The 20,532-nt window shown below is 37.7% G+C and overlaps 1 protein-coding gene across 1 annotated transcript in view; it reads right to left on the bottom strand.

Moving 5' to 3' along the window:
• The window catches only part of LOC103187599 (cell migration inducing hyaluronidase 1), an 80,494-nt gene that overhangs the window by 11,684 nt on the left and 48,278 nt on the right, over positions 1-20,532 (bottom strand). The window contains 11 exon segments of the mRNA XM_042344119.1: positions 119-154; positions 1,053-1,184; positions 2,028-2,113; positions 3,530-3,658; positions 3,790-3,859; positions 8,271-8,476; positions 13,002-13,211; positions 13,380-13,549; positions 17,833-18,024; positions 19,513-19,660; positions 20,273-20,394. Of these exon segments, the coding sequence (XP_042200053.1) occupies positions 119-154; positions 1,053-1,184; positions 2,028-2,113; positions 3,530-3,658; positions 3,790-3,859; positions 8,271-8,476; positions 13,002-13,211; positions 13,380-13,549; positions 17,833-18,024; positions 19,513-19,660; positions 20,273-20,394 (1,501 nt within the window).

Below are 20,532 nucleotides of genomic sequence, written 5' to 3' on the forward strand. Positions count from 1 at the left end.
CAGTTGGCACTCTGCACCTCAATAGTTATACCCCGGTATGAGGCAGCAGCCTCCAGAGAGGAGACAAGGAAATCAGAGAGACATAATCATTAAAAAATCAATAATTGCAAGCACATACCTGGCAAGGGTCAAACCAATTCCATTGTCAGCGAATCTAAAGAAAAACCCACACAAATACGAATGAAGAATTATGTCATGAAAACGGAATCTGAACCAAATTAGAATTTTTTAAAAAATGTTTAAGGCATAAACCTCAGCAAGCTTGGATGACCTAATGGGGTAACCCAAACATCTCTCACTCAGGCTATATAGTGAGCTTACAACCTCAGGGAGAAGTCTCCTTCTCTTATTGCATCATCTTTGCGACATCTGAACTAACCAACCATATTTTCTATCATTCATATTTGCATATTTGACTTTCCTCAGATGCAGTACTTTGATGCACACTGGAAATATTTTAAAATGAAATAAGGTGGACCCACTGTTTGATACAAATGCAAAAAAATATGGTTGGTTTGCTTCCTTCTTCGAGGCATCTTTTCAAATGAAATGATGTACGACTTGTTACACCTGGTTTAAACATTTCCAAGATGGGTGTCAATTTGATATACGTCAAAATTTCCCTTAGCCTAAGGTACATTTAACAAATAATCGTTCTTTTGTTAAAATGTTTTTATAGAATGCATTTGTTAGTAACTTATTTTCTGTTTCTCACACTTGCACAAGTGGTTTTATTGATTCATAGCTTAGAATTATCTATTATCATTTTACAGAATATGTACACTGTGTTGGGACATTCCAAAGGGAAATCCATACATATGCTCCAGTCCAAATATTATATGACATCAGCACAGACTTACTATGCAACTAAAGACAAATGGAATGAATCCTTGTATACGTGATGTATCACTGTGCAGAAAAATAATGAGAAGGACTGTAGCTACGGAGAATGATGAAGCAATGGATTTTTATTTAAAGTATACAGCCAACCTTTTAAAAAAAAAGTGATTAAATCCATAAATTGTATTTCAAAGAGTAAAAGTATGACTTACTGGCAGTTATCCAACCATACATCGCCACCACGAAGCCAAGCACCATGGTCCTGATTTTTATAAGCAATGTAATGCTCGATTAAAGCAGGCTCCCTCGATTTGTAAGGATTAGCTTCTTTATGGGGACTATACCTAAAACCGGAAGAAATCAGACAACCATTTCAAATCATCTCCAAAACAGAATTAAGATTTCATTCAGAACACTATGTTCTATGAAGAAGAAAACAGAGCTAGAATTCTCTCCAGCTGCACTATTTTATGTTAGCTGCAGAGAATCTCTTTAGAATCTGCCTACAAACACACACTGAATTCAAACTAGGTAGTTCTCTTATTTATTTAGATCACATCTCCCTTCCCCCATCCCTGCTTCTTTAACGTATATTGATCAACATTTTCCATAAACCAATTAAAGTTCCCAATTATGAATGAATCAGCCCGTGTTTTTTCTCAACCCTTTGAATAGAGAATGTAGTGAATATGCATCGTCTTTTTACTTTGAAACAAAATTTAAATTCAAATTTATTCAAAATAAATTCACAGAATATCCACCCAGCTGCAGATCGAATACAAAAGAATTCCCCAAGGACACGCAGAACAATATAAAATCACAACCATATTTATTCACAGGAAGAACCATCTCGTTCGTATATCGTGGTGCACAAATTAACAACAAGTTACTAATCAATCACCAGCAAAATGTTTTAGAGAAAAATGATAATTTCATTACTTGAATAAAATAGAAAAACTCAACCCAGTTTTTATGTGTTTTACAGGCTACACATGTGATTTTGGTTAAGCCTTCTGAAATAAATACTAGATTCACCAATTTCACGATGTTTTTAAAACACATGATATATATTTTAATGTTCAGAAGTAAAAATGCGCAGCTTCTCAAAGCAGGTCGTCTCCCCCAGGAGAATTAAGTGTTCTTTTGTAACACATCTATTGCTGGATTATTCTACACCATGAACGCACCTTGAACCAACCAGTGAAAGAAAAGGCCTCTTGTCCTTTGCATTAGCTGGAGTTGTTTTCACCCCGTGATCAAGCATTAATCCAGCCTGTAGAAGATATTTAGGCAAGTTAGTACTTTTTCAGATGTTACACTGTTGGTAATTGTTTTAATATAAATATGCTTAGAAGATAGGATCAACAAGTTATGCTAAATAATTGTTTTTAAGCACAGAATGAATGAGTCATAAATTGCCTGGTTTAATTTTCCGAGGTTTTCACTGTAAAATATAAAAGTGCAGCTATTATTTAAACAAGTTAATATACAACAGGGATTTTAATAAGCATCCAAGACACAATGCACAGTGAATTGCTATGTTGTTTAAGATCAAGTAAATAATTGCTGCAGCAACACTATTCAGTCGATAGCTGTCATAGGCTTCTGTAGACAGATGTATATAGACCACATTTTCATGTCCACCATTTGTTTTATTTTCAGGCACGTTTACTAAAGTTTGGCATGTTTCTTCCATGTGCCAATCCAAGTCTTAAATCCATTATTTGGTACATTGGGAAATGGTATTTACTGGAATCCCCCAAAATCTGAAACATTCTGAAAAGAAAATTCCAACCTGCCCATGTTGTATTTTGCAATTAACTTTTGGGGTATTATTAGCCCCAAAAGATCTTAAGTAAGCCTTTCCCCCACTTCATAATCACTTATGATATAAGTTCTAAATCATAACTATGCCACTTGTAATACAGTCATTATAATTTGGGAAAATTGAAGCAAAATGTATCTCGATTCCCTTCCTGCCAAGAAAATACCAAGTTTTAGTACGCCTTTAGAGTCTCTACCGTTTATATTAAATCCTATGATGCAATCTGAGACGTGCAAGATGCTATATCAAATTCAAGGATTATTGATGCCTTCAGAAAAAGAGTAAAATGCCTGAGCTCAATGTGAACAAAACAGGAAACTGAACGAGGCAATAAAACTGCATCTAAAATTTTGAATGGGGATTCCTTCCATTAACCATTAGAACGTCACACAGGCCAGCGGCACTCCACTCCAACGCAATCTACTCTCACAGCAGAGTTCCTACAGGTTTCAGTGATCCTCATGCAACCACTGAAAGAAATCCCCATTCGTGCCTCGGAGTCCTTATCGAGAAATCCCGGTTGAAAGTGCCATGCTTTATGTCCAACTATCACAAAAAAGATACTGTTTCAACCGTTGCTGTACGTGGGATAGAGCGCAGGATAGAGCACAGTGTTTCTTACAGTTTGTCACTCAGCTTTTAGGGATGACACTCATGGGAAGCGAAAGACACTGAAAATAGGTATTTTTTTCCCCCTCAAACTCTACTCTTAGTACGATTCACAGATGCAAGGAATATGCTTGTAAATACCAATGATGATATAGGTTTTCTAATAAATACCAGCTGACTGACTGTAAAGATTAAACCAAGGTTGTTTCTCCAGTGCCTTTTTGCCGTATTACAGCCCATTGCGTGCAAACCTACCCTGAAGTTGGAATGAGCTCTGTTGTTATAGAACTTTCCCAGTGGCATGTGTTCAGAATAACCAGGGGAATACATTCCTTCTGAGGGCCCTGTAGGCACGTGGTGAAAAATGAACCAGAAACCCGTTTCCTGCAACATAAAAATTCCTATGAAATTTTTAAAAAACTTCAAAAGGTACTTTTCCTTTAGATTAAAATACCGCCACGTAACTCGATCATAACAATAAATGGTAACATATGGGATAGAAGATTTTTACGTACTTCAGAGCCTGAAGCTGCAGAGTTGATGAGATTGTTGTTTGGGTTAGCTATCCAAAACGTGGAAACAGCACTGTAACAAAACCAAGAACGTTTCAATAATAATTTCAAAATGCCTGAGCATTTACACATCATTAGTAAATTTAAGTTAAACAAAGCATAGGTTAATATACATTAATATTGAGACATTCTGCCTGGATATCGGGTATTTTTTAACAAGATCAATTTGCACAATGAGGAGTAAATAATAATAATAACAATAATAATCCTTGCATTTGATAAACTGTTTAAACAGAACATTTTATTACTGTGTTTTTAATACAGTATTTAACCAAGTCTTGTAACTTTACAGATTGAATTATTAATGGAAACTTTTTTGCTCATTCTACTTCTTTCGTCTTTTCTCATCCTGTACTTTTCCCTGTTGCAAGTAAATATTACACTATTCATACTTTAAATTTTACGCGAACACTACAAAGGAAATTCGATATCCCCAGGGTTTGTAAAGAAACACTTGCACCAGTGAGTTCATGCCATGGGAGCTACTAAATTAAATTTGTTTTTATATCTGAATTTATATCTGAATTACCAACTATTTACTTGTATTTAATGCTTTAAACGTGATGCTCTTTGCAGTCTAGAAAATGATTATATTTTTAGGTTTCCCTCTTTTGTGCCATCAGAACTAAGGCCATTAAGATTGAGCTGTAGGCAACAAGTCCAATCAGAAGATGACTGGAGTGGTAGTGTTGCAGAATGGAATTTATAACAAATGCTCAATTGCCTCTTCCCAACTATGTTTGGGTGAGGTATTTCTCATTTGTTAAGTTTATCAACCTTGTTGTGATAAATTAATGGTTTATCATTTAGTGTTAATTTAAAAACTTGCATTATTTTGCATCCTTCACTCGGGGTACTGCCTCAGAAGCTTTATATAAGGTTTTACTCTCAATATTTCAACCTTTTAAACCCTGGTTGAGGTGGAGGGAGAATCTAGTTCTTAACAAAAACAGATGCCATTCCTATCAAGCAAGTCAATCCCTTGTTGGAAGCCATTAAATAACAAAATGCCAAAACAATTCACAAGGCATAAGGACAACGAGTTTATCACCTCAATTCAGAGCTGTAGATATAGTTGCTGTTGTTTGTTAAGGTTGATTAAATGAAAATTTGTACTTGGAGAATGTGAGTGCAAACTGGTTTATAAAGAGCCAGATCAGTTCCATATTTTTTTCTTTGGGCAACGAAATAATTGAAGCAGCAGTCTTTTCTTTTATTTTAAAAATTCTTTTTGCCAAATAATTCTATAATTCCTAGTTCAATGAGTGTTGGAACTTAAAGCAAAGGGCTGTACTGAGGTCCTCTGCTCCATCTAACTGAATCCTTGTTTAGCCTTTTAGCTCAGAAGCATGGATCATCAAACAGGATGGTTTTGACGAATGGGGAACAAATTTTTGTATCTCATAATTCTTCCATATAAATTCACCATCAGTGTAATCAGCATCTCAAATGGAGAGTGAATGCTTCGTTCACACCTATCTTTTAGGTGAAGGCTAGGTTGCCACAGGTATTGTCTGGTTTTATTTAACATTTCCAGCATTCGCAGGGCTGCTTCTATTATTTTTAAGAGCAAGGGATGCCTCAGCAACACTCCTGAGATTATAGATTTCATCCTGTGTAGCATTTGGAATGATTTGGCAATCATTTTGATATCTGTTTCCCTTGAAATTACCAGACACGAGCACTTTTCAATTTGCAAGAGCTATGTACCGGAGATCTCCAATACTTAATGCAGAACCTCCTGGTTTGAAGTGCCAAATAAATATCACCAGGGAAAAGAGGAATTAAGGTACTGTACATAACTCTGCAATGCCTAAATATCCTCGCCAGGATATTGTTCTTGAAATCCATAACAAAATAACATAAACTATAAATACAATCTATAGCATAAGATTCTTACAATGCCAATGTCATGTGAATCATGTTTTCTCTAATCTGCATCCTGACGTGAAAGGCGCTCTATAAATGAAATCTTCTTGTTGTTGAATGACATGCAACATTAAAGTGAATAATTGCAGCGGCTTTGATTTTGATAAAAGCTGGCATTTATATTTGCCCACCACTGTAATGTTTCTTCAATAACTAATGTCATGAGTTCAATTACAAACATGTTTATCTTAAGCTCCAAATAAAAGAGTATGTGTTTACAATACACATTGAAACAACAAGGTTATATTCTTTCTTCTGAGAGGAAGATCAAAAATTAGGAATAGGATCTTCTAGTTTCCATTAAATTCTTCCCAAACAGATGAACTTTTGGTGGTGCACTTTCTCATTTAAAATTCTATTCGATATGTTTACACATCTCAGGAAATTGAACTTGGTAAATAAAACAAAATGACCCCACGTACTGGCAAGTACTTATACCAAACAAAGTGGAATAATAATAGATTTGATGGTTTAATTCCAAACTTTAATATTTTTTGGTCCTCCAATGCTTAACCGTTATATATGGACAAACAATGGGAAAGCTTGCCAGACAGTGCTTTCAAGGGCAAGCTATGCGGTTTTAGCTGGTTAAACCTCAACAGTACCTCAATGTGAACTCAGAGGTCCCAAACCTGGGATCTTGCCAACCTGTGCCTGATACTCTCCAGAATTAGGCAAGCAGAATGCATCCCCGCCAGGGAGAACAAGTGCATTTCATTCCAATACACATGAATGTCCATGTGTAGATGGGTGCTTGGACATCTCAGTTTGGTTTTGATACTCCAAAGCATGGTGATGGATTCCGCATGTGTCTAGTAAACGGCCAACCAAAATGTTTTTATCATAGAAAATATTGGGTTGTTGGATAACTTCTACAATGTAACTATTCTCAATCTCCCTTTCTCTCTAACATTCTTGCTTCTTGGGTCCTGGGATATTGGGCACAAATGCCAGCAACATAAAGTGATCGTTGTAACAAATTTTGCATGGTGAGTTTCGAAATATTCCCTGATGTGGTGTTGTTTATTCACAAAACAGTTAATTGACTGCATTTGAAGCATTGACGGACAAGCTACTTTCAACCTCAATTGCAGCAAAATATGAGCTCCTTGAATTGACAGTAGACAGATAATAGTGAAGCACTAAGAGCAAGGAAAATGTGCAGTGTGTTGCTATCTTTACAAGTCTGCCTCCTGGATCTTATAGCCACCCAAAATAAGCTCTGATCTAAACATATGATCAGTGTGGCAACCGTTTTAGAGAGCACTAAAAGCCTTGCATATAGAACTCCAACATTTATGACATCTAAATACAGTATTCGCTTCCTGTAATAGAGCATTTTTCAAATATTCACAATTGAACACCTTGCTGACCGATGGAATCATTGACTCCTTGCTCATATGGGCAGAGATGTCCAACAAACAGGGACCTTCCAGATGGAGCTTTCCCAGGCTATCCATTTTATAGGGCTGCTTGGGAATTTGGGGCCTATAAAACAAATGTCCTGGGTAGGTTCCATATGGACATCTTCTGGGTTGCCAGAAGCCTTAACCATCTGAATCAGAGAACCATCTGCTGTACAGATCTTCCAGCTTCCTCTTGAAAGACGTTCTCATTAGCTACTTGTATAACATGTAGCCTTTTATCATACAGAAATGTGTGGGTTACTGGCAGACGTTCAATGCCAAAACAGCAACTAATCATCAGCAGGCATAAACTGGAAATACATGGCACTGGAAATAAGTGCCCAGTATCAAAACATGTCAAGTGTGATTATTTTGATGATTCTGTATATGATTTGTGGTGTGCAGTCAGGATCCTGTATCTACCCACTATATTGTTCTGGGTAATATAACTATGCAGAACTTATTCATTTTGTGAATGTAACTAGCAGTTCACTCCAAATCACTTTACTAGGGTTGAAGGCGTGGGGCTAGTAAGCCTAGAGTGACTCCATAAATGTAGTGAGGCTACACGTGTTGACTGATAAATAGTCCAGATGGAACATCCTAAAGATATCAGTTTTATGGATGCAGCTTTATGATCATAATATGCACAATATGGCTATCCCAGGCCCATACATGATCCAGGATACTGATTTGCAATTGGGCAGCCTATTGAAAACTTTCTGGTCAGTGCAGCTCAGCTTTGATCATACCTGGACATTGAGAAATAATGCATTCATTTGTTGAACAAATTATTCTGCCACTCTGTAAAATTACTAAACTTGGCGATAATAACAACAAATAATAAATATGATAAATAATATATAAAGAAATACTACTATAAGCTATAGGATATCAACAAAAGTTGGAAAACTTCACTGGCTAGTGGAATTTCATTTCCGAGTATCTGTAAGCGTAAAATGCAACATGTACAAATGGCAAAGGCATTATATTTTGGCATTACCAAATGGCTTGGACCACAATTTTTCTAGGCCTTCCTCATTTTCAAACCACATTAAATTAACAATGGCTTGGGAAGTTACTCCTTACTTGCAGTCCTGTCTGGGCTTTGGGATGTACCCTGGGTAAGCTCCTTCTGTTATGAACCTGCACATTTGGTTGTTGCGATCTGATGGCAACAAGGTCCCTGCCTTGACCAGCAGTCCCAGGCAATGATCAAATGTGTTTCGTTCCTCAGCCCCATCTTCAGTAAAGAAGCAATGCCCCAGGGTATTGTAGCCAACGACATCTTTCACCTAGAGAAAGAGAGAGAAATTGTTTATGCTTTATTTACTTCTGGCATTGGATGCAATCATCTCCACTCTGCTTTCTCATTAGTATCTTTACTGCTTGCTGCTGGCAGAGTGACAATGCACAATTATCATTGGCTGTGTGCCACACCTTAAGCAGCCAAACAGATCAACATGCTTTGCACTTAAAATAAGCAAATATGTACGTGCAATCTGAAAGGCAATGCCAATAATAATTGGTCACGTTACAGCAAGAAGCACCACATATCATTCAGCGAGTTTAATCGCTCAAGATTGCAGGGCAATCTTTCAAAATGTAATACCAGTCATGGTAAAAGATTTTCCTGTGAATTCATAATATGTTGTTACATTAATTGTAATGGAAAACTTGCAAATTGTCTCTTAGGAATTAAATGAGATTTTAGATCGTTAGAAGGTGTAATTTTCCAGCCTTGGTGTTGAAACTGCCTTCAGTTAATTGAACCCATTGTGGGCAGGCAGTGACCTCTCTTCATTATGAAACAGAGCAGTTTGTGGATAATTCATGTTTCCGATTATATACACAATAATATTCAATGAATATGTTCCCGAGCCATCAAAAAAGATGAATGTAAGCCTTTTAAAATGTAAATACATTTATTGTATATAGTGCCTTTCACATCAGGAGGATGTCTCAAAGCACTTGACACTGCTGGGTGGGCACTTCAGCTGGGGGTGAGAGCCGAAGGGGGTGGGGTAAGGGAAAGCCGACCAAAAGCACGCACAAAGAGGTATGTTTTGAGACTAAAGGAGGGGAGGGTGGGAGTCAGAGAGACTTTAGGATATGGAATTCCAGAGAGATTGATCATTTGTGGTCGTCTCTCACCCATAGATTGTGGTTACGTAGGCTGGTATAATACACACTTGTGACTTGTTAATAACATGTAAACACTGGCCACAGTACAGAACTGAAGTTGTAATGATCTAATTCAAGACACCAGACACACAATTTTGAAAAGAAATAATTCAGCTTTTTGTCTTGATACTGTATCAAATCACAGACTGAAAACTTGTCCCTGTCTCTGTGGCCTATACTGGTGGTTACATAAATCACGCAGGGCCAAGAAGCTTTATGAATTTATACCTTCATCACTTCCGCCGCCAAGGGAATTTTCAAACTAATGGCCATTGGCGTCTAGCGGTGACATGACCCACTGAACAGCAGAAGGAATCCTGCTTTTGACCCACAGTCCAAGTTATAAATAATGTTTATTACATTTTCTCAATTTGAAACAAAATACACTTGTGGTTTGGGGTGAATAAACAATGCAAACTGAGAAATACAACATTTGTTGCATGACTGAGAAAGTTCAGATACACAAGTAAATAACTATTCAAGTGTTTCATCTTCACTTTCTTTTCCAAAGTTCTCACAGTGCATCCATGTATCTGTACAGGTTATCGTTATCAGTGTCTTTTGCATTACTTAATTTTAACTAACTTTACTTAGCTATTACTGAGTTGTGCTTTCAGCTCCAACACCCTGAGACTATGGAACTCTCCTCCTCAATCCCACTGCCTTGCCTCCTCCTTCCCCTTCTTCAGTTTGGACCTGAAGACCTTCCTTTTCGATTGAGTCTATTGTCACTTCCCCACTCTTTGACTCGGTGTCAAGCTCTGCCATTGTTAAGTGTTCCATTGTTGTTAGCTACTTGCAGTGTAAAATTTCTATAATTTTACACAGTTTCTGAATTGTCCATCAATATACAATATTTGCTGTATTTTTGCATAAATCAAACTCATTCTGCTGACTGGTGAAGGTCCCAAGGAACTGCATGGCAGAAGTTTGGCACAAAACTCTAACTTAAAGTTACCGTGTCTGAGCTATTGTTTTTGCAGGGGGAATAATAAACAAAGCGAAGCTTCAGAGTCGTGTTAGCATTGCATAAGGTGCACGGATTACTGGTGTGAAGAGAATTAAATCCCAAATGGAATGAATGAATTCGGATTGCTCAACAATGGCCAGAAGCCAGCATGTCACTTTTCTCTCCATCTGGATTGCATCAATGGGTGCACGTTGAGGACTGATACAATTCACTCCACATACAACGGACATGCTTGGAATGTTGGAACTTGACCTTAAAATGTGGCAGCTACAGTCATTAAAAAAAAAAGGAAAAAAACCTCCTGCAAATGCTGGAAAAAAAACAAAAATGCTGGAAATTTACAGTAAGGTCAGTCCATCAACATTTGCCATTGTGACCTTTCGTCACAACTCAACCAGCAGACATAGGGAGCTGGTGAGCCCTGCTGAGTAGAGGATGGAAAGTCAATAAAAAGGAAGGCACTGGATGAAAGTGCCAATGATTATACTAAGAGGCAGCTGAGGTCCACAGACATGCTTTGAAATACAGTTGAGGGAAACAAACGGATGAGACAGAAATGGAAAAGCTTTTTTAAAAAAAATAATAATCTTTGCATTTGAAATAGTGTCTTATCACATCTTTGAGACGTCTGAAAGCTCTTTGCAGAATATACTGTTCCGTGGGTGAAACATGGCAGCCAACTGTGCACAGCAGTGTCCCCCACAAACAGTAGTGGATCCAGTGACCAAGTTATTTTTCTTTTTTTTTTGAAGGAATTATTACCCCCGGAAAAGCGATCCACCAAACGACTACTTACTGCTAGGTGTGGAGTAAGGAAACTTGCCTAACACTTCACCCCACCCAGTAATCGAACCCAGGCCCTCTCACTTGCTCCAACCACTGAGCTACAGGACTCCAGAAGAAGTGAGCAAACAAACAACGAGAGTAATTTTTTTTTTGAAGATGCAAATCAATCAATGCTCACACCCAAAGGCCAAAGGGTCCGTAAGAAAAATAAAAAAAAACAGCCAGCACAGGACCAATCAGAAAACTACATGGCCTGGAGTCGGAAGCCTGGCACTGATATCTCTAAATCAGCAGGGGGCAGCAGCCAATGCAGTAATGTTCTGCACAAGAACAAATCTTTTGGAACAAGATGATTATGTTATGAACAACAACAAGATTCCATTTATTGAGCGCCTTTCACGTCGGGAGGACGTCCCAAGGCGCTGTACAGTTGGGTCAGGACCCGAGCAGGGGGGAAATGGTCAGGGTGAGGGGAGGGAAGGGAGGGAGCGAGGAGGGGGTAGAGAGTCGAGAGGGGAGCTGAAGGCACGGTCAAAGAGAACAATTAGTGCAATAAAAATATTTTTTATTTTCTACCATGTATACTAAAGATGAAATATGCCCGAACTGTTCTACATATTTTTTTCTGCATCCAGCACTTTTTTTTAAACATGAACGTCATTTGAAAGATGTGAGGGAAATCTAAGTTTCCTCTAAACTGGAGGAATCACTGGGGTAAAATGTGATGATAGGTCATGGAAATGTAATAGAAATATAATCGCACACTGAAAGATTAAGCAAAAGCTTTACGTCCTCGGTTTTGAAAGCCGCAAAAATATAAATAATTTTAGCGGATCATTTTGTTAAGCTGGAATTGAAAAGGAAAGATTGTAATGGATTGGTCAAAACCCTCTAACCCCCTTTTTAAAAAAAAACAGATGCATAAATAGTGAAGCTACTCAGCCCAGTCAGTGTGCTGTCAGAGAAACTTGATGATGTAGTACAGGACTAAATGTAAGTTTTTCCAGTGGTTGATAACAGGATATTACTTGTGAAACATGGTTTCAATTTAAGTTTAAAAACAAAATACCATTTCACAAACACCCGCTCCCCAACTACAGTAGTTATCTCTCGATGGCAACTTTGATTTGGCCTGACCGAATATCTGTCTATTGGCACACTGTCAGGTGACCTAACCCCATGTATTTTTATTACGCCACTGATTCTCAAACAGTATAAAGTTATCTTCTGAATGTATTAAATTGCTTTAGAAGTTTATAGCGCGTGAATTTGATGTAGGAGCTGAGTATCTATCAATGCTCGAGCGCACACATGCTGAATTCTTCAGTGCTCACTGGTGAAGAAAGCCTAGCATTTGTCAGAGGAAAACCAGTTGCGTTTGGTTTGAATCATTTTTCAATCAGGGAGTTTGTATTTAGACTAAGTGATGCAGGAAACGGAAAGAATTTAACCCGTAAAAACACTATAAAAAGAGTGCGATCGCATGCTGCATTGGTAAAGAATGCATGCATTGGAGAAAATTATGAGAGGGTTGCGTTAAAAATGTCAATTACAGATGTAGATATAAAGGAAACTATTTTACATGTTAAGTCACAGAGGCCTTCCTAGAACCACATCAAATCCTTGTGTAAAAACTCCAAATATTACAGGGGGTTTTATCTATAAAAAATTCCATCACAAAATATTGCCAATGTAATAATAATAATCCTTGCATTTGATGTAGCACTTTATCACGTCTTCGAGATGTCTCAAAGGGCTTCGCAGGATATAATGTGAAGTGAATTGACTGTATATTTTGTGGGCGAAACAGCTGTAAATGTAAACTGCAAGTTGCAATTTTTGCTAGTCTGTTTGTCGCCTCGATGAATACCACTACTCACCAGTAGTCCATTTGAACCGTGGATAGTCACACACCGTGAGAAAGAGTCATGAATGGATATCCCCTTCACATACGTTGGGGGGTGGTAACCTCCTTTTTCATCCACATCTCCAGCCATGTGAAAATGAATGGGATAATGGCCCATGGACTGCTGGCCCATATGTTTCAGCTCAGCACCTTCAATGTGAGTCGCTTTGAAACCTATTCCCATCTGGCGAATACAAGAACATTCAGGGATACATTTGACTAATTCCGTAAAATAATTGCGAGTTCCTTCAAGATCTTTGCGCCAAGAACCCCAAAACTGGGGTAGCCACAATACTTTCACAGTAATCCATTAGTTCTTTGAAATGAAATGTATATGATGAAAATGCTGTACCTTAATGTGTCCTCCAACAGTATCAAACTCAAAAAATGTGCAGGCATTATCACCATAGCACCGATCCTCCATTTCCCCCTTAATTAATATGTTCCTGGACAGCATTCCTACTTCTGCACGCATGTCAATGCCATCAACCTCCTCACCAATATGAGGATATTTTGCCTTTCCTGTAAGATTAAAAGGAGATCATCATTGGATACCAACAGAGTCAAGCACTCTATAAATAACATACAGCTTCAATAGAAATCTTGTTCTCAGTTGATTTCATAGATTCATAGAATTTTACAGCACAGAAGCAGGCCATTCAGCCCATCGTGCCTGTGCCAGTATAGTTACTGTGTACTTGTGAGTCAATCTACGCACAGCCATGTTCCACAAACAGCCATGACGTGAACAGCCAACTTTTATCTAAAGGAAACAGGGAGAAACTCCTCTTTTTGAACAGTACCATGGGATCTTTAATGTCTAGCTGAACAGGCGGACAGATGAGACCTCGTTTAATGTCTCATCCTAAGGACTCTCTCCCTACAGTGCTCTGAAATCCCAGCCTTGAGTATGAGCTCAAATAAAGGGATCTGATTTGCAGTGACTTGTAACAAGAGTTGTTAATAAGTAGGGACTGAACAAAAGGAAAATCCTGCAGATAATTGGAAAGGCATCACACCAGCCTGCAAAAATGCTGCTCTGATAAGCTAGGAAGTGGTTTGTGAAGTTTCCTTGTGTCTGTGTGATCACTCTGCTTCTTAATGGTTGGATTCCCTATTTGGACCTTGGGCTCTATATTAATATCTCCCGCTACAAATGCGAGTAGTAATCCGTAGTGTATGAGTTGGCAGATGGTACGATGAAATCACAACTGCTCTGAAGCACTTCACATTGCGGAAAAGGAAAATGATGCAGTTAATAATAACATCATAACTCCAAATGTTAAGATTAATAGAATTTTCTTGATTACTTAAAAACTTAAAATTATAACATGATACAGCATATTTTCATTATGTTTTGTCATGGCAGACAGAATATGACCTTCAAACCCACACACTGCACAACTGTTGGGTAATGTTTCCCAGCATTGTAAATTTAGTGGTTAAGAAAGCATGTGTTACCTAATCCCTAATGGCCCAGCAAAATATAGGAAATGATTCCTTATTTTTAGCTCATGCACAAGCAAATGCAGAGGGATGCCTCTGGCAAATTGAACCACATTGAAATTCCTAAACTGTCTGGATACCACTTCCAATGCTATCATAACACATACTCAGAAACCAACTCACCAGCATTAAAAACGGAGGACAGAATAAAGTGCTCAGCATCTAATACTGCAACTGTTGCCAAAATGACAGTTCTAAACTTCTGAATAGTGAACCGTCAGATCTAAGGCCACAGGAGAATTCTCCCCGCAATAAAGTACACTCCACGAATTAAAGAATAACAGCGATATATCAACAATCTGAAGACGACCACTTTATGTAACAGCAAACAGCTGCAGCCACCTTGGTAAATGGTGAAGATAAGTCGTCAGGATGTATTTTAAATGTAAATTAAATTCTTCTGCTGTAAACAATTACTGCTTAAAAATAATAATCCTTGCACTTGATATAGAGCCTTATCACGTCTTTGAGACGTCTCAAAGCACTTCACAGAATATACTGTAAAGTGAATTGACTGTATATTTTGTGGGTGAAATGGGATTTAGGATCAATGTATTTACAGTACAGATTAGCTCTCATTTTCTAATAATCAATTGCAGATAATCGCTCAATAAACTTGGAAAACCTGCATCAGTTACGGTATTACCTTTTCAGTGCAGATGTATGTGTGTACACATCAACTGCAATGGAATAGCCTCCAACCCAACACTTGCAACATTTCAATTACCACCTTACAAATAAGAATAAAACGGATCCAGCTGTTCCACAGTACAAGTTGGAAAAATGGAGCGATTTTAGGACAATAATGAAAGCAGTGGGGAGTTCAGATAAAATTTATATAACATCTTTGGAACCTCCTGCTGGTTTTTCTGGGTTTAATCATTTCATTTTTCCTATTTAACATTTTTAAAAAAAGAAGATATATGACGTGAACCAAAACAAAAGGGCAATGTATAGGTAACAGCTATACATCTTGAACATAGATATGTGTTTTGACAGTCTTGCAAATGCATTCACTGTGCTTTGAGGAATGGAACACGGTTCTGTAAAGCAGGGCATTTGCCAGTAAGTTACAGTAAAAATAGAAGAAAATTGTAAACACGTGAAATGTTTTCCTCCTGATTTTCAGTTTCAGCTTTTTTTTTCCCCCCTCACCAGATGTTGGCAATCATAATTTCTATAACTTAGCCAGAAATAGAAAACTGTTGTAATACCAATGCCCATAGAAGAAATTCAAAAGGTTTGCAGCTCGTTAGGTCACTCACCCTCATATCTCTTGCAGGCTCAACTACTGCTATTGAATTCTCAAATTTATTATCTGGATGATTTCATTCATACTGGGGTAGCTGGGGGAGCCTTGTACCTTCAAAGGACAAAAAGTGAATTATGCAAGACACAAGCAAGCACTCAGGGGCTTTCTACCACTTGTAACTCTCGGGCCCTTCTCATGTCCCTCAACCCCTACGTTCCATCATCAGCAGTCGTGTGTTCAGTCACTATTATGCCCAGACCCCCTCTTCCTTTCCCCCTCTCTGTCCATCTTCAGATCACACCTGAAGACTTTCCTCTTCGACCATGTCTACAGTCATCTCCCCTTGCTCCCAGCTTGGCATCAAACTACACCATGGTCAAGTGCTCCAAGATGCTACCCTGCATGAAGGATATTATACAAGTGCAATTTGTGGTTGGTGTAACTAATATCTCAACTGAAGGAAGCCTTTGTGAAAGTAACTATGGCTAAGAAGGGAAACAGTAACAAGACATGTGATAAATATGAAAACTGTCAACTCAGAATTATTTACGATTTACCTTTTTTTAAAAAACCTTGCAGAGTTTATAATCAGTTAGACTGAACGACAAAATGGGATAGATGTTCCTTCAAATTCAGCAGGGTAATGTTTAGAGATTGTGCTGTTGTGTCAAATATTCATTTATATTTACCAATATTTGTCCAATTATGGACTTTTTTTGCCTCAGGTCTAAGATGCTGAAACATCTGAGAAATATTCGTGAAATTATGCAGGTATTTCACAAGAAAGGGTTTTGATGAACAGGGCCCTTCAGCCCATTTGACCTCATCTTCCAGATTACTCACCCTACCATTAAGTAACAAGCTATTTCTTAAACGAGTTTGCAAGCGAGACCTGAGTTCAATTCCAGGCAGGGTGAAACCTTGGGCAAGTTTCCTTACTCCACACGCCTAATAATAATCCCTCGAAAAACCAAAAACAATAATTAAATTGGTCATTTTAATCTCCAACTGTTTGTGGGACATTGCTGTGCGCAATTGGCTGCCGCGTTCGCCCACAAATATACAGTCAATTAACTTTACAGTGTGTTCTGTGAAGCACTTTGGGACGTCCTCCCGATGTGAAAAGCGCTATATCAAATGCAAGGATAATAAGTTGCTGGGTTTCATCTGTAAGAATACAGTGACTAAAATACAGTAACTAAAGCACAAAACCCTAAAGCCATAAAAAGGAGTGTATACAGAGAGAAAGGATCAGGAAGACTATAATAATCATGGTAAGTAAGCATTATGGTTGCAGATCATTGCCTTTGGAAGGAGACAGAATGGGTACCAGATGAGAAAACACTGTAGAGAAGGACAAGAAAAAAAATCCTAGAGGAATTACACACAAAGAAGACTTGAATGGATGGGTGACAGTGGAGAGACAGCTGATGGTACTAACACAAAATGAGCCTGGAATCTAAGTTTGGGCTTTCCCTGTTATAAAAATACAAGTTATAACTCATTTAGATTTTTCTTTCCACACCCACCCCAAGAATGTTGGGGTGATTTCAACATACCCGTTATATTATGTATGTGAATGGAATTTTCATCTTGCAATGTTACTCAGAAGGGCAATGAATGAAGAAATGGCTCACACTCACGCAGTCCTAGTTTTTTCATGCCTGTTACTAGGTGGTCCCAGTTTAACAAGCAGCGGGGAAGCTTGTCAGACAGTGCTCACAATACTAGTTATGCAGTTTTAGTTGGTTCAACTCCAGCAGTACCCCCAAATGCACACTCTGAGAATTAGGTAACAGGGTGACAGAGAGAGAACCCGCATTAAATTCCAGACATAGAAGATTTTGCTTTTATAAGTGGCACACTTATGTTGGACTTTAAGTCTGGTTTGAACACTCTTAACCATGGTGAAAGGTTTCCACACGTGTCAGGGGTCCAGCTGCCCTCCCCCCACACCAGAAAGGAATGCCTGTATCCAACAATCAATGATACTTTCTTTCAACCAAGACAATTTTGAAGGAAAAAAAAATAAGACTGCAGTCCATACCATGGATTTTGATCTGGTTTGCTCTGCATTCTGGGCAGGGTAACAGCTGAAATTCTTCCGTTTGGTACATAGAATAATCAGTACTCGAAACAAGGATGACATCACCAGCCTTCCACGTCCTGGCATCGTCTGCTAGCTCCAGAATACTGCTATTAATATGTGTATCTATGGTAACGGTCACCTTGGGCCACACTGCAGAGCAGAAATAAAATAATTAAACATACGCAGCAGGTAGCATTTTAGCTAAATGTCGGAAATTATTTTCAATACATTTGTCAAGATGGTTTAATTTGGAAAGCCCCCACCCCCCCACTCACACACACACACATTTTACTGAGGAAGGTTAATTATATTCTGCCTTTACTCTCAATACATTTACAATAGATATGAATAAAAAAATTTTTTTTAAAATATTGCTGTATATTTGGAATGAATGATTGAACTACTTTTGGTCAAAGAAAAATCTCTTTTAACACAATTCCTTAAAAAACAATTGCTTAACAACAACATCAGAAAGAGCTGGAAATCATTATTTGAAACTTAATAATGCATAAGTGTGCAGCCAACAAGATGTCTTTGCGAATGCCTCCTGTGCTCTAAACCCCCGTAAACCCAGTTAGTTCAATCATGTTGTTTTAATTACATCATAAACTGTAAAATGAAAATCATTTCCCAGATAGCAAATGTTTTTTTTATAGCTCTCTAAACCTGTGGGAACTACATCTAATTCAATACATTTTTAGCATGATCGTTTTGTATTATGGATGATATTGTGGGTTTCAACAGGGAAGATAAAAGATATTCGAGGTTTGAAATATGGGGTTAAGGCAGGGCAGACACATCTATAATGTGAGCCTATTAAATTTTCCGCATCAAGATTCTTGTAATGAGATTGCCAAATTGGTACTAAATTATGAGATATTTTATACTGTTGGCACAAGGAACTGAGTTAAGACAACTCAAAGAGTTAACACAGAGGAGAGTTCCTCTGGTTTGAAACCCAGGCAACGTTGGTTGGAAGGAAATCACGAAGGTTATTGTGCTCTTTGATTTGTCTAATCTTAATGTACTGTATTTGACATATTCACAATTATGTGCAACTGCACTGAGTACAATAGATGAAAAAGATATCAGTGGGCAGTGAGAGTAGCATTAAAATAAATGCCATTTTCTTAAGTGTTCCTACGACAATTATACCACTACTAGATTTTTTTCCCCAAAGAACCTTAAAGGTAATTAAAGGTGAGCATACAATTTAAAATCTATAGGATATAATTATTTTACAAGTTCTTCAATTATCAGAGGGTAATAGTGCAAAATTCAGTCAATCACAAGCAAATTGAAAACAATTTGACTGAAGGGTATTCTAGTGTTTGAATGAGCATTGTTGATCTGTATCGCAGATATCTAGATGGTATAATAATGATGGTTGCAGACAATAAGCACTAGAAGCACCAAACTTCAGCTTGAAGTATTTAAAAAAAAGTTAAAATAGTAATTTTTTAAAGGATTGACAATGGATTTAATGTTTAGTGTCGGGCCAAAGGGAAAATAAGTTGAAAATCACGTGAATCTCCACTTTCTGTTTTAGCTTGGAACAGTGGGCAGACTCATTTCGCTTTCAGGCATCAATCGTCAAACTTATTTGTACATTTGTGTGCGTCTTCAGTTGTTACAAACCTGGTTTACCACAAAGGAAGCGCACTTTGTAGTTATAGCAGATTCCATCAACCTGGTCCTGATTACGGCAAACAAACCCGTACTCTCGATCATGTTTATGGAATACCTCAGTTGTCAAATTGGCTGGGATTCCATCAACAGTCGATGCCTATAATTTGAGGAAAGTTGGAATATTATTGATCAAAGTTATAATTAGTTTGAATGAGGATGTGTTTTTTGCCTAAATGCAGTAGATTAAAATTCATCTACTTAACATTGGAGACCTTAACATTGGAGACATTTCAATGCAAAAGTAGGCCATTACTCCTGCGCTGTGCAAGTTCCTATTTTTCTGTTTTTTCTCATGTTGTTTTATTTTGTATTCAAGTGTTTTTTCTAATTACATAATCAACCGGGCTTCAATAACAATAATAATCCTTGCATTTTATATAGCGCCTTATCACATCTTCTAGACCTCTCAAAGCATTTTACAGAATATACGGGAAAGTGAATTGAGTTTATATTTTGCGGCATTGACAACAGTGGAAAATTATTCAACATCTTAATACAATTTAAATAATGTCCTCAAAATTCCCTTTCATGCTTCTGGTAAGAATCTTCAGTTTCTGTCTCCTTATTCATAAACGTTTCTGTGCGGAGACACTTTTTAAATTGAATATCTTAAGCATAACCATGTACTTGGAAAGAATTACAGAAGCATTCATCATTGTCATTGGCTGTAAACAAATCAGATGATCGAACCAGAGATTGTAATGCTTACCTGCATGTCAACTGGACTGGCACAGATGTTTCCAGGAAAAGCTGCTCTAAGGTCCGATAATTTTTCCCAATCTCCAGACCCTCTCTCATCATCCCTATCGAACCACTCGGTCCACTCCACATCTGCAATGAAATGGAACAAAAATATTAAAGTGTTAGAAAAGAATCCATCCAACAGTAAAACGTTGGCGTTTGGGGAACTTAATGCTCATAATTATTGTAATATATATATATACAAAAAAACTGTTTCAAAAACAATAT

The sequence above is a fragment of the Callorhinchus milii genome, unplaced genomic scaffold, assembly GCF_018977255.1.
Source record: "Callorhinchus milii isolate IMCB2004 unplaced genomic scaffold, IMCB_Cmil_1.0 Scaffold26, whole genome shotgun sequence".
Lineage (NCBI taxonomy): Eukaryota > Metazoa > Chordata > Chondrichthyes > Chimaeriformes > Callorhinchidae > Callorhinchus > Callorhinchus milii.